The sequence below is a fragment of the Aplysia californica genome, unplaced genomic scaffold (genome assembly GCF_000002075.1).
Source record: "Aplysia californica isolate F4 #8 unplaced genomic scaffold, AplCal3.0 scaffold00082, whole genome shotgun sequence".
Lineage (NCBI taxonomy): Eukaryota > Metazoa > Mollusca > Gastropoda > Aplysiida > Aplysiidae > Aplysia > Aplysia californica.
Window position 1 is genome coordinate 1,290,014 of NW_004797352.1, and position 13,519 is coordinate 1,303,532.

At 38.0% G+C, this 13,519-nt stretch overlaps 1 protein-coding gene across 2 annotated transcripts in view; it reads right to left on the reverse strand.

Moving 5' to 3' along the window:
- Window positions 1-8,379: 8,379 nt before the first annotated feature.
- Window positions 8,380-13,519, reverse strand: part of LOC101855550 (multidrug resistance-associated protein 4) — a 44,768-nt gene continuing 39,628 nt past the window's right edge. For both annotated transcript variants that reach the window (XM_035968783.1, XM_013080353.2), the window contains exons 26-30: window positions 12,828-13,000; window positions 12,310-12,415; window positions 11,362-11,481; window positions 10,254-10,418; window positions 8,380-9,190 (exon numbers count right to left, since the gene is read on the reverse strand). In XM_035968783.1, the coding sequence (XP_035824676.1) occupies window positions 8,576-9,190; window positions 10,254-10,418; window positions 11,362-11,481; window positions 12,310-12,415; window positions 12,828-13,000 (1,179 nt within the window). In that variant the 3' untranslated portion in view covers window positions 8,380-8,575. The remainder of the gene's footprint in view (window positions 9,191-10,253; window positions 10,419-11,361; window positions 11,482-12,309; window positions 12,416-12,827; window positions 13,001-13,519) is intronic.

A 13,519-nucleotide genomic window follows, 5' to 3' on the forward strand; every position in this document is an offset into this window, starting at 1 on the left:
TTTAGTAATAATCATTATACGACAATCAGTCTCTTAATTGAGTCTCACGCAAACATCTTATTGCCAGCTGTAAGTCAAAACATTCCCTATGCACAATCTTTTTGTTGTAGATAGAATCATTTGCTCTAGCCCCTCAATTGTTATGCCACTCTGGCATAAAATGGTCTTCACCACAGAGGAAGAGACTGCTCTGAGAGCTTAAAAGCAATGCATAGCTCACAGGAGAAGATTGTGGCTGGGGGACGGGCGAAGTTTTGATGTACCTACACTGAGAGATTGTCATGAGCACAAGTCATGGACGCAGCCACGGCGCAGAGCAAGATTGCATTAAAAAAAGAGAAAGCATCACAATTTTTTCCACTCATCTTTTCAACCTCAAGGCAAAATATGAGAAAAAAAAGCAAATAAAGGAGAGATTATGCACCGATAATTTTTAGCATAAAATCTGGAATGTTACTTTTTTCATACAAAATAAACTGTATTAAGTAATAAATTGGATACATGAGAAATCCGAATATACATAAAATATCTGAGCTGAAGTATACACATATAATATATCTATATATATATAAATATACTGAATACGAGTAGAAAGTATGGGAATGTTTGCAAATGTGTACAATAAGTTCCAAAGCAATCAGCATACATATAAAGACTCTCGCAAAGCAAAAACCTGACACACCTTCATAAACATTGACCGGTAGCCTCCAAACCTGGAAGTGACAATAAGCACCACAGCGATCAAATCTTCTCTCACCAGAGCACAACAAACAGGAAAGTAGAATACAATTTGCCAAAAGCATACATGTCTGAGGCTTTGCCACTATCTCATTACAGAAAATTGGAATTGCAAGAAAGAAAAGAAAAGAAAAGAAAAGAAAAGAAGAAAAGAAAAGAAAATACTAGATTCTATCCGAATCTCTCAGATACTGACATATGAACTGTGTTCTAAATGTTGATCCAATAATTTGAGAGAAAGTGTGCTCTGCCATAACAAAACTAGAATGTATATTTCAGTCTCCACAAACCTTTAAAAACATCTGAGAATGTCTCTAAATGTACCAACCATCAGGATGTTGATTTATTAAGAGTAAAAAGAAAGAAATAAACAATTCTCTATTATGACTGCTTCAAAATTAAGGCCTGGGGGGAAAAATAGACAAATCCTAACCCCCTTCCCCAATCCAAACTCAACCATTTCAACAGTGACACACGGTAGGTCTGTCAGTCGGATATAAAAAAGGGTTTTATACAACAATACCAAGACATCTTCATTTCACAGCTTCAGACAGAACCTGCCAATGACACAACTCACTTTCGTAAATGGCAATAGAAAAATGGCACAATGCATAGGCCTACACAACCCCGAAGAGCACTTGAACATTCTCTTTGGTAGATACTTTTCTTCTTAATACAAGTATCTCACAATGTAACAACCTCAAAGGAAATATACACACCCTTCAAACTGAAGAAGAGGATATATGTGAAGCATCGTGGTGAAATCAGGCGCTCGTCAAAATAATTAAATAGAAGACACTGGAATTTTTCTGACCGTTTGGTAAATTTATCGAATTTTTTCTTTTTGACTCAACACCTTTAAGGTCTATTTAAAAACACATATATGTGTGGTTTTAACTGAAAGATGTTGAGTTAAACACAAAAATGTAAACTTGCAGTTTCTAGGTCTAAGGACTCTAAAGCTTTGGAAGTCGATAAACTTTGGTGGCCATTTTCTGGTTGAGTTTACATCTGAAACCAGGCGACCCCCACCTCCTTCAATCGCAAATATCTCCACTTCTATTCATACTAGCTGAGTATTTTTTTCACCAAAAGCAAGACAAATAAACAAGCTTTAAAATGATACCAATAATTCTACATGTCTAAAAATTTACGAGCGCCTGATACCACCGCGTCGTGACACATATTTCATTTATCATTTCATCCACATGGAACAAAGAAGAATATCATGAAAAGCAAACCGGCTCAAACACTCAAGGCACATGGGCAGCACAATTCCAACACAATCAATACAACTTTTCTGTAAAAGTAAAACTCGCTGGCCTTTCCATCAAAGCGCCCCTCAACTTTCCTATACAGGCTGGGTCCCATAGCACAAGCTCACTATCAATTTAGTCAAAAAAATAAAACTGAACGAATATTTACACTGAAAAAGAGATGTAAGAAGAAACATCCAATCAACTGTCATAAAATGCTGATTACAGCCCCACGCCCATCCACCCTTACACATAAGCACACGCACAAATACAACTTTATATGTAAGTGGAGAAAATTCTGTTTAACCCTGACAAAGATTAGATTGTCATCCTATCACTAGAAGTTAACACATATCCAAACTAAATGTTTACTGAAATTATTTTTTTTAACACAGATTAGTAATGGAAGTTTTTTTTTTTTTAAGTGTAAACAGACATAATGCAATATTTCAAATATTATGGGCCAAAAGCTTTTGTAAAAATTCATACAACTAAGTGATAGCCTAATTCTATAATACACTACACTCTTTTTCACCATAATACCTAAAACAATCCATCAATTTTTACAGTTTTTGCCATTCTATGACTTTCTTCCACTTCCTTTTTTATTTTGAATCTTTTTCTTCCAGATACTTATCTATGACCTGAGTTGAAAAACTTCTGAGTATTTTTTTTCCATGAGGCTGAAGCCCTGACAAGCAGTAATACGGTAGTTTCCTCCTAAGATCCCAGGGCTCGGGAGCAAGGAAAATGTAGGACCTTAGGCGAACGGGATCTTAGCCGACGGACCCAGAGAAGAATCTGCAGTGACCCATGTTAAGGTCCACAACCAGTAAAATGGTCTCCCTCCACTCTAAAATGAACTAACGTGATCCCTGGGTGGGTTCATGACATATTATGGGGAGCAAAAAGTGGTCAACCTTAATGACCAATCACAGTAGCACGAGGCATGCCGTTTACACTTTTTATCCTATCGCGAGTCTCAAGATCTACGCTTATCCAGTTGCCCTGTCCTGTCCCCTTTTATATCCAAAATTTATGGCTTTTCATCTCAGACCGAGTTCCCCAGCCTTTATCATTATGCACCACTACGTTGTGATAACACCAATTAAAATTTAGTCTATCTCGCAAATTTGGGAATAGAGACAATCTACAGCTACAAAGGTCAGAGAAGAGTTCACAGTTCGATGTGATCCCACCTGGAACGAACGTGTAGGCTCCACCCACCCAGCGAGTGGTGTAAGTGTAAGTGGACAGCTCAGATGTGAGTGTGATGTTTGGGGCAAACAAACGCGTCGGTCAATTCACACCTCGGTGTAATCCCATTTGAGGCAAACATTGTACTGTATCATCGAGTTTTAAAACGCTTGTGTGATCACATTCACACGCGTAGCTGATCTTTGACGCGATGGGCTGTTCAATGATCTCAACTTTTCGCTATAGGTTGATCGGCCGTGCCCGCTTGGATTTTTGTTCCATAAATTGATCTGAAATCTGGGATCTTAGCCGAATGTAGACCTTCAGAGTGAATCAGAGTGGGATCTTAGTGGTGACTTTTATTTTGTAAAAAATTCTGTTTTCTTAAAACAGCGGGATCTTAAGCGAACCGGGATCGTAAGCGGTGGGATTTTAGGAGGAGACTACTGTATACCTGAAATATAAAACAATTTTTTTAAAACAACATCACAACATGCTGCAATCAAAATCATTTCATGCATTTCAATATTAAGAAAACATGTTGTCTACTTTATAACAGGGAAAACACATCTAATGATATCATATTGTTAGGGAGAGTACAAGTGTCTCAACTAGGATGAAGGCAAAAAGAAAGCTGCCACAATTGCAAATTAAGTAAGAAGAGCCCAGACCATTTAAAAGTTTTATTAGCATTTCTTTTACGCATTCAAGACTAGTGACTTGTTCAGGCAAGTGGAAAAGGCAGGCAGTACATCTTTTTGTCTTTTGTTACACCACTAACAAAACAACTTTCAGTATCATGACTACTGTTTTAGTTTTACTAGACAAAGATGTATAAGCATAAACAAGCAGCTAAGGAAAACGGTCAAATTCATACACAACAACAAGCCTCAATAAGAAAGCCAACCACACATAATGTTAATTTTTAATCTTTCATCAGAGCAGAAACATAAAAGAGGGTAGGGAAACATCTGATTTCATGGCCATCCCATTTATGTTACTACCTATACCTTGGCGTTGAAAACCTAATGATCATATTTGTGCGAAGTAAAAATTAGCTCACTGTACTAGCAGCAGCAGTGAGCGGAAATATTACCTCACTGCACAATGTACTAGCAGCAACAAAGGGTGGAAATATTAGCTGAACAATTATTGACACTCGATGGAAACTGACACAGATTGTTAACAAGCTGGCTCGAATTTAATTTCGAGTGAGAAGTGATTTCACCTCCAACATCTCACTGATACTTTACTCTTCTCTGGAGGATTTGGATTCGGATGTCTAAAGACATCACAGAATGATTTTTTACTTCGGCGTGTCACATCGCACCACGACGAGGCACAAAGCTTAGAGTAGAGACACATAGGAATGATGCTGCTCGAGTGCATTTCACTTGTGTCTATTTATAAAAAGTATAAAACACCCTTTCACTTCGCCAACTAGATGAGGTCAAGCTGGTGTTGCTTATACATTGGCAGGAAGAAGTCCATCACATACAATCTAGATAAAAGAACAAGGTGTACACATCAATGTGTCAGAAATTTACATCTCAGCTAGACCTGCTGTATACACCACAGTGTGTAGATGAATGACTGTACTCAAAAAGGCCCAAAAGGTGCTCATTGATCAAATGTTGGTGTACACTGAACCATAAAACAATTAAACAAGACAGCTCCAAAGAATTTAAAAACACCCTCTAAAATGTCAACCTCACAAAAAAGCCACAACTTCGCAGCATAAAGGGGTCTGAATGTAAATGGAACTCTTTCTTTACAAAGGTTTAACATCAGATTCAAGAGCAGATCGACACACTCTGACGCTGCGTCTGTAAGAATTGGGAGATGCGAAACATGTATAAATAGTATTCCGCTTAAAACAAAAAAACACAATTCCATGAATGTTCACAAATAGTGAGCTATATATAAAATGATTGAAGCCCATATAGGCACAAAAATGAGTGAAATTTTGATTTCTTGAATAACAGTAGCCAAAAGATGAGTTGAGCATTTTCTTGATTGACTAGATAAAAAATTCAAATTTTCGCTCAAAATAGACAAGTGTACAAATATATTCACATATTCCTAAACAGACTCACAAAAAAAGAATATTATATCAGACGAACGCACGCACACACACACACAACACAGACAAAATAAACGCATGCACATACTACATACCGGCCGTCTCAAAAATGTCCTTAAGTACCTTCTTATGCCACAGTGAACAAATCTAGACAAGAATGGCACAGACTTCATTGCGTATAAAGTGTATATCGGCTAAACATGCAAGTTTTCCAAAACAACATTTCTTCTTAGAGTAAAATACACTTCAAAACAACTTTCTGTCAGTAATTTTGTATAAATGAATGGCACGAAAGTTTTGAAAACCACTTAAACATCTTTATATTAAAAATGTCTTCTAAATTTAAAAGATAAAAACTCACTCTAACAGGGTTTAAAATTTACCTAGTTTCACAACCAGTATATTATAATCTTTACAAAAAATGTCTTCAAGAGTCTCATTTTTGTATGTTTATTTAAAATGGCATCGCTTACTAAGATGCTGATTTCAACTGAATTCAAGTCAATAGGAAATTCACAAAAGAAGAACTCATAAGAAAATGAAATCATTACTGTTCTGTTGTATTGTTCTACTGGCATATCCTTCAGCATAATATTTATTATTAACGAGGCTGAAAGGTGTAGGTCAAAACAGATAAACACTTCTTTAAAAACTGCACAGAGTTTGCTAAAAGTGTAAATATGATTTCACTAAGAATGACGTCAGTATAATCTTCGTAACATTTAATATACAAATATCATTATGTACCATACAATCTCTAAAAGAATACATATTCTATAGATAAAACAAAATACACGTAGATCCTGCAAACATGTACAGCCATGAACACAATCAGAAAAACCTCCATAATATAAGAAGCAAAATCAAAGGTATACCTTTGCCAGCCATGACAAGCTGGAGGAACCATATTCAAGAGAAGCTTTTCTCAGGTTTAAAACCTAGCAAACTGCACTTCCTGAAAAAGCATTTTCTATAGTTTGCTAAGCCTTTCCTTTGGAACATCCCTGCTGACTGCCAGTTAAAAAGAGAATCACTCATAAATTGTCCACTCTTTGTCATAAATGATTAGACGGTAATGCACCACTATATTTAAGAGAACTGCTGACTCTGTACATTTCATCAAGACAGTTGTGGTCATCAACTGACAAAAATAAATTAATAATACACAAGTTGAAATCCAAGCCAATTGGTAAAAGATCTTTTTGCACATGTTGGCCCTTAAATCTGAAACACCCTTCCATAAAAATTGACAGAAAAAGAAAATATAGTCTATGAAAACCTATGAAAAAACATCATTTTAAATCATGAATACTCTCATTCTTTTCCACTTTACAGGTATTTTTTGTGTCCCTGTACCATACACTTTAACAAATTGTACAGCAATAAATGGTACTTCAACATATGAATTAACTTACTTTCAGTTGCCTCTTCCGATTGGAGATTTCAAGACTGTTAACACAAAATCTAAAACTTTAGTTCCATAATCTGAACTAAGAGGTATGTATGCCCTAAAAACCTTTACTAACACCATAAATTTGTGGCTACAATTACAGAGCACATCAAAGTAACAGCACATTATATATTCAACAGGCTTCCATAGCATAAGGCAATAAATGCGTAAAAAAGTCCTCTCCCATTAAATATCAAAATTAATTTTAAAAGTCAGAACTACGGAAAGGATGCCTGGACACAGAAACGGAAAAAGCAAATCCATGATTCATTTTTGGTTTCATGAGAAATACTGATGGTTTACAGGTAATAGAGAAGAAAAAGTAAATGACGTGCAAAAGAAAATACACAATATGTTGTAGCATTCATGTGAGTATACTGGCTGGGCTGAACTCTTGAAATCACTAGTAGGCTAATACACGACTAGTACTGTCAGAAAGTCCAGTGGACACAGAGGAAAGAATCTATGTACAAGCAAACTACAGAGAAGAACACTTCTTTAAAAAACTATAAGCGTACCAAATTTTCAAATCTACAAAATACTGCAGTTGTACGAAAAATGAGAAACTCCAGGCACTTTTCTTCTGATGGTGACAGAAAGAAAACAATGCCCAAATCTCACAGAAAATCACTATGTCAACACAGACTACAAACTTTCTTATCCAAGATTTTTTTAAAGTCCTTATAAGCTCCTTATGAACCATATAGAGCTATACACAGTAACTAGAACACAAGGTATTTGAGGTTTTAAAAAATCATTACACATAGAGTTGGCTTCACCCTTCTCAAATGTTTCACTAAGGAATGACAAAAACTGGTTGTTTGACTGTAAATTAAAAAGCCCATAATACGATAACTTGACAGACTGGTCTCATCACGACAAACAGCCCTCACAAAACACCTTAACAGAACTTGTTTAAAGCCCACTATAAGCAGGCAATAGCTATACATTTGTATAAGTCACTGTTAGAAATCTAAAAATCAGAAACAATGACATTTTTAATATTCTGTTACAATCAACAGTGCAATGTTATTTTCATGACTGGCCCTCAGAGCAATAATCAAGAGGTAAAGGAACTACAACTATGTTCTAACAGATATTATAACAGCTTCCTGCTGAAGGGACAAAAAGTCAACAGTGGCCATTTGCTTAAACAATACTTCATGGTCAATCAACATAACAAGTATCGCAGCAAACACTGTGAGACAAACTTCAGGAGATTTGTCCTAGGGAACATCTGCAGAAAATGGAAAAATGTCAACGCACTTTTACTAAAAAGTCATGAAAAGAAAAATGGATGACAAAGTGAAAGGAGAAGACCATTCAAAAAACTATTTTGGGGGTTTAAATGAACAGGTGGGAGTAGTCCAGAGACCTTTGACATTATCAAAAGTAGACATCAGAGAAAAAAAAAAAGTTCAAAGAGAGGAGCACCAGCACACCAAGGGTAGGATCTGGATAAACAAGTCAGTACTGATTCTCAACAATATCTCCACAAACCCTGGACCACTTGCTTGTCTCGAAGTGAACTCCATGGCCGTAGTCTTTACGATGCTAAGAATGGAAAGGACAGTACAAATTGACCAAACAAAAGACAAAAAAACAAAAAAAACCTCAAATTCATGCTCTCAAAGCTTTCCTTTTTCTCTTCACTTAAAAATAATACCAAACAGAACAGAGAGAGGGAAATAAACAAAAGTGCTTCAGTATAAAGCTTTAAAAAATTATGCATTTCTTTCACCACAAAACTTTCTTCACGGAATGTATGTAGAAAAAAAAAAAGGTTGTCATTCTACCATTCTACCGATAAAATTTGAAATGTACAAAATATGTACTGAGGGGTATTGAATATCAGACAAACTGTTCTTTCTCTTCATCCTTATGAGGTCTTGGAATATATGGTCCTGACAGCACTCTCAATCCGGACGAGTCTTTCTTCGGAGAATGTGGCTCTCGGGAGGTCGGATGTCTTTTGCCCAACCGTCCCTGCATTGGACGTGTCTCATGATTTGTCACAGAAATCGCAGACTGCGACGGCTGGCGTCTGTGGGTTGGGACCACCGCAGGAGAGGGAGGATCTGATGGAAAATCAATATCTGTCTCCACGATTTCCCGTCGACCACGATCTGACTTCCGACGCATCTGAGGAGGGGACTGCTTTTGACCATGGCTCTCCCCAGCCCCTCGACTCTGAAAGACTGCTCGCTCTTGCTGTGGAGAATTCTCTGCTCCTGACCCAGATCCTTCTGAAATTCTTCCTGTTCCGTTCACAGAGTGGTCCACAGGTGTAGTATCTCGTGCAAGAGGCGAAATCCGAGTGTGGACTTTGGGAGGAGCGTCATAACTCAACAACTCTTCTTCTTCCTCCACAGTTCTCTTTGTGCGGCCTGGACTTCGACGCCGGATAATCCGCTGGGAGGGGCCAACACTTTTCTTTTCCTTTTCGGGAACGCTTTCCAAGAAAGTCTGTAAAAAGCAAATTGAACATGTTATAGGAAACCAAATACAAAGTATCATTAGCTCAAGTTGACCTGTAAACCCCCCCCCCCTTCCCTCCCCCACCTTTTTACTTTGCATAACAATATGAACTTCAATCCTTTCAGCTCTACCGGTGGTGCATAAAAACTGCCTGTATGCCTAACCACCAAAACACCAGTGAGTGAGACACTATCCCCAAACCGGCCCACCTGGGATGGAAACAGTGTTTACTACACAGGACATTATTAATTATTTTTAACATCCTTCTGAAGTAGGTGCTGGTAACGAATAGGACTACCCTGAGTGGGGATATGGAATGTGATTCTGATCATGATATGAATAAAGGCGCAAATTTCTCAGGAGCTCAGGCAGAGGGGCACGGTAGCCTCAGGAGGTCAGGGCTCAAAGGGTTTTTAAGAAAACAAAAAGCATAGACCAGATCAGTAGTCTGCTGAAAGTTAGCGTAAAATGAGTGGATAGAAAGCATTTTGCACTTAGTCGTTTATTTTACTTTTTATAGAGAATGAATATAAAAATATAAGGTCGGCCTCTATTGCGGTACAACGAAACCTGCAAGAGGAATGTGACCTCTACACAAATCAACTTTAAAAACTGGGAACAGACAATAGCAAGTCGCAAATAATGGAAGTACAAAGTCAAAACCAGTCAAAAGATGAAAGAGTATAAGGCAGCGAAAGCTTACATCAAACATCTATGGAGGCACAAGACAGTGCAATGAAAAGTTTAACATCAGTCATTTTTTGGGACTCCCTGCATCATCAAAGGACAGAAAATGTAGGTCAACACAGCACATCCACTGTTGTGGCAGAAGTGTCTGCTACCCTGGACTTGACACAACCATACCTGCATGATGCTGATCATGACAATGCACCGCACTCGAAATATAAATTTTTTCCTTCGTACTCCCCCCCCCCCTTCCTCCCTCCCCTCCCATCCCCCTTCCTTCTCCTCCTCCTTTTCTTCCCCCTCCCACTACCCCCCCTCCCTCTCCCTCCTCCTCCTCCCCACCAACCTGCCTCCTATCACTCACTTTATCCAGGGAACCCTGACTGTGTGTGAAGCGGTTCCAGTTGAGAGCCCTGCCCGCACTGAGGTCCTCCGTGCTCTGAGCTAGCTGTTCATTGGCCAGCAACATGGCCCGCTGTAGCTGGAGACTGGCAGAGGCTCGCTGGTGCTGGGACAGTTCTGCCAGGGCCTGCAGAAAACACAACCATTGTACAGTCAAGCATGCACATAGCAAAATCAGCAGGACGCTGAAATTTTTTCATTATGGATCAAATTTGCCACGTACATGTTTTAAATACAAAGAATATACATGTGTAACAAAAAATTCTAGTCCCAAAAATCTGTTCGCTATGTGCGTGTTTTGCTATGTGCTTGTTCGATATGTGCAGTTGGTTTGTTTGGGGGTTTTTTGCCATCTTTAAAAAAAAAAAAAATTAAAGATGAAATAATTTCAAAGGCAGACCCCTCAAACTGCAGGGTGTAAAGAAGACATCACCCCTGCACAAGAGAGAGATTGTGATGTAAGAATGTCCAGAGGTGGATATCTTTTCTTTATGTACAAATTCATTATGTATAAATGCATAAAATACAAAGAATAAACATGTATAAGAGAAAATTTGAAACCTGAAAATCTATTTGCTATATATGCAAGTTTCACTATGTGCATGCTAGACTGTGTCGTAACAGCTCAAATTTATTACTTCTACCCTCATATTGCTCTCAACACAGAAAAGAAATGGAACACAGTAAGGGAACATAGTTATAAAATAATAATAATCCACTTGTTAAAGTCACAGCTGGTGTGAAGTTGAGCTAAACAACAAAAGTACCTCTCACTGAAGGCCTCCTGTGCTTCACTAGAACCCCTTTAGCCAGATGGTTCACTATTTTCTCATACCAGTCTTCAATAAAAATCATATAAATTTTTTTAAAAATCAAATCAAATCTCATACCAGTACCCCAATGACGTACAAAGTCACAGTCTGTTTGAAACTCATATGTCATCGTTCGTACCTTTCTGAACTGAGAGAAAGCTAATTCACAGATCTCAAATGCCTTTTTCTCAAACACAAAACATGGTCAAGAGAAAAATAAGCCATCATCATATCAACGAGGTTAGGCCCAGGAAATACCTGTAACTGTTTTGCCTGACTTTTGCCAGTGCTGAGAACAAGCCTTGTGAACACACCATCGGGGTCTTGAAGCAGGTTGTGCGGCGTGTCCATTTCTTTGAGTTCACCTTTCTCTAAAACCTAAAGAAAATATATGAAAAAAAGACCAATTTCAGAATAGGCTAGATCATTTTTTACTTATATTTGAAAGCCCTCTTTGCTTGCATCTGTTCACACCTCTACAAGCATTCTATATCCAATGTAATAAATTTCTAGCTTGGTGCCACAAATTTTTTTAATCCACCAACAGTGAAAACTTAAAAATATTGTTTAATATATATAACATGTGAACTACATTAGAAAAATAAATACTCGAAAGAATACAAACTTAGCATACCCTTAATGCTAAAATCGTTACTTGCAGTCTCAAAACCATAAAGCTTGACAGCACCCCGATATGACCTTATGCAGTTGCGAGCACTGTAAAACTTTTACCAAACTAGACGAAAGTTTGACAGGATCCCAAAGAACAGTCGGCTACAATCATCACATAGCTCTCTGAAAGCCTGGCTTTGAAGAAAACTGACAAGGGCACCATGCCGTCTGGATAAAATATCTACAGGTCTTTCAGTCTTCAAAGTTGATGGTAGGTTCAGAAGGGACAAACAGCAAAGCTTTTTTTTAAATAATGTTGGTTTTTCAAATTACAGAGGGACATTTTTTTAATTACCTCATACATGTGCAAATTACAAAGGGAACTATATAACACACTAAAACCCTTCAAACCTAATTCAAGTTACAGGGACATCAGCCCAAAGCAACTAATTTATAAAATGAACGTTTTTGTAAAGCACATACATGTTGTCATGTCTAATCCTTTGAAATAACCTAACAATACAAAGAAGCAACAGTAAAGAAGTACAAGAAAGCATCATCATCGTGGGGGAAAGAGAATCAGCCACAACTCACCATTAACCGATCACAGTCCATGACAGTATAAAGCCTGTGAGCTATCGTCAGAACGGTGCTTTCCCGAAATTTGGCACGTATGGTCCGCTGAATTATGTCATCTGTCCTGGAGATCACAGGTAGAAGAAAAATCAAACCATAATTTGAGTATAAACTTTGAAACATCTACTTTATGTTTGAAAATAACAGAGCATTTATGTTGCGGGGTAAGTGTTTAGACAGCCACACTCAGACCCTTAAGAGCAAGATCCTGTAAAATTAGAACTTGTGATGGACTACAATTCTTTTTTTTTTTAATACAAAAAAATAATTGTTTAGTTTTAGTAAGTGTTTTACGACACTTGCAACACAAAAAGGTCATATAAGTGCCGAAGATTAGAGGTGTTACAAGAGAGTAACAAACACAATTGTTAGACCCGTTACAGACTGTAGAACACAAAACAATAACCATGTAACAAAGAAGTTCACAGCACCACTCCCTGAAGTCTCCCCCCCTCCCCTCCCTCTGAGAACCTTACTCTTGGTCCACATTGGCTGTGGCCTCATCCAGCACCAGGATGCGCTTGTGTTTGAGGATAGCCCGGGCCAGGCACACCAGCTGCCTCTGTCCCACACTCAGGTTCACCCCTCCTTCCTGGACCTCTGCGTACAGCTGGCCGGGGAGCTGATTCACCTTGCCCTTGAGCTGCACCTTAACGATAACAAATCAGACATGTGTTTGATTAGACCAATAAAATACAGTTGAACCTGCTCCAACGGCCAATTAGTCCAAGATACCCATCTGTACAAATGACCACATCTCACATATCCCCTTGCGAGATATTTTAAATACATTTATCATAATGACACTGAGCAAAATGTCCATCTGCCTAGGAAAACTGTTCTTCTCCTTGACAATGGATGGCTGTCTTGGACAATTTTAACGTACGACAAAAAGTGATCAAACAATAAAGTTGTCATAGTTCAGTTGGTTTGTAATTTAAGGTGAGCCAGGATAACTAAAGATTTACCTTTTTTTAACAGACTGGAATAATAGTACCAAATTATGCAGCTAGTAACTCTAACAAATCACCTCAATTATTAATTCACTTAGGCAGTTACATAGGTTTAAAACCAGAGAGAGAGAGAGAGAGAGAGAGAGAGAGAGAGAGAGAGAGAGAGAGAGAGAGAGAGAGAGAGAGAGATACTTTAACTTGCTAGGAGGATTTTA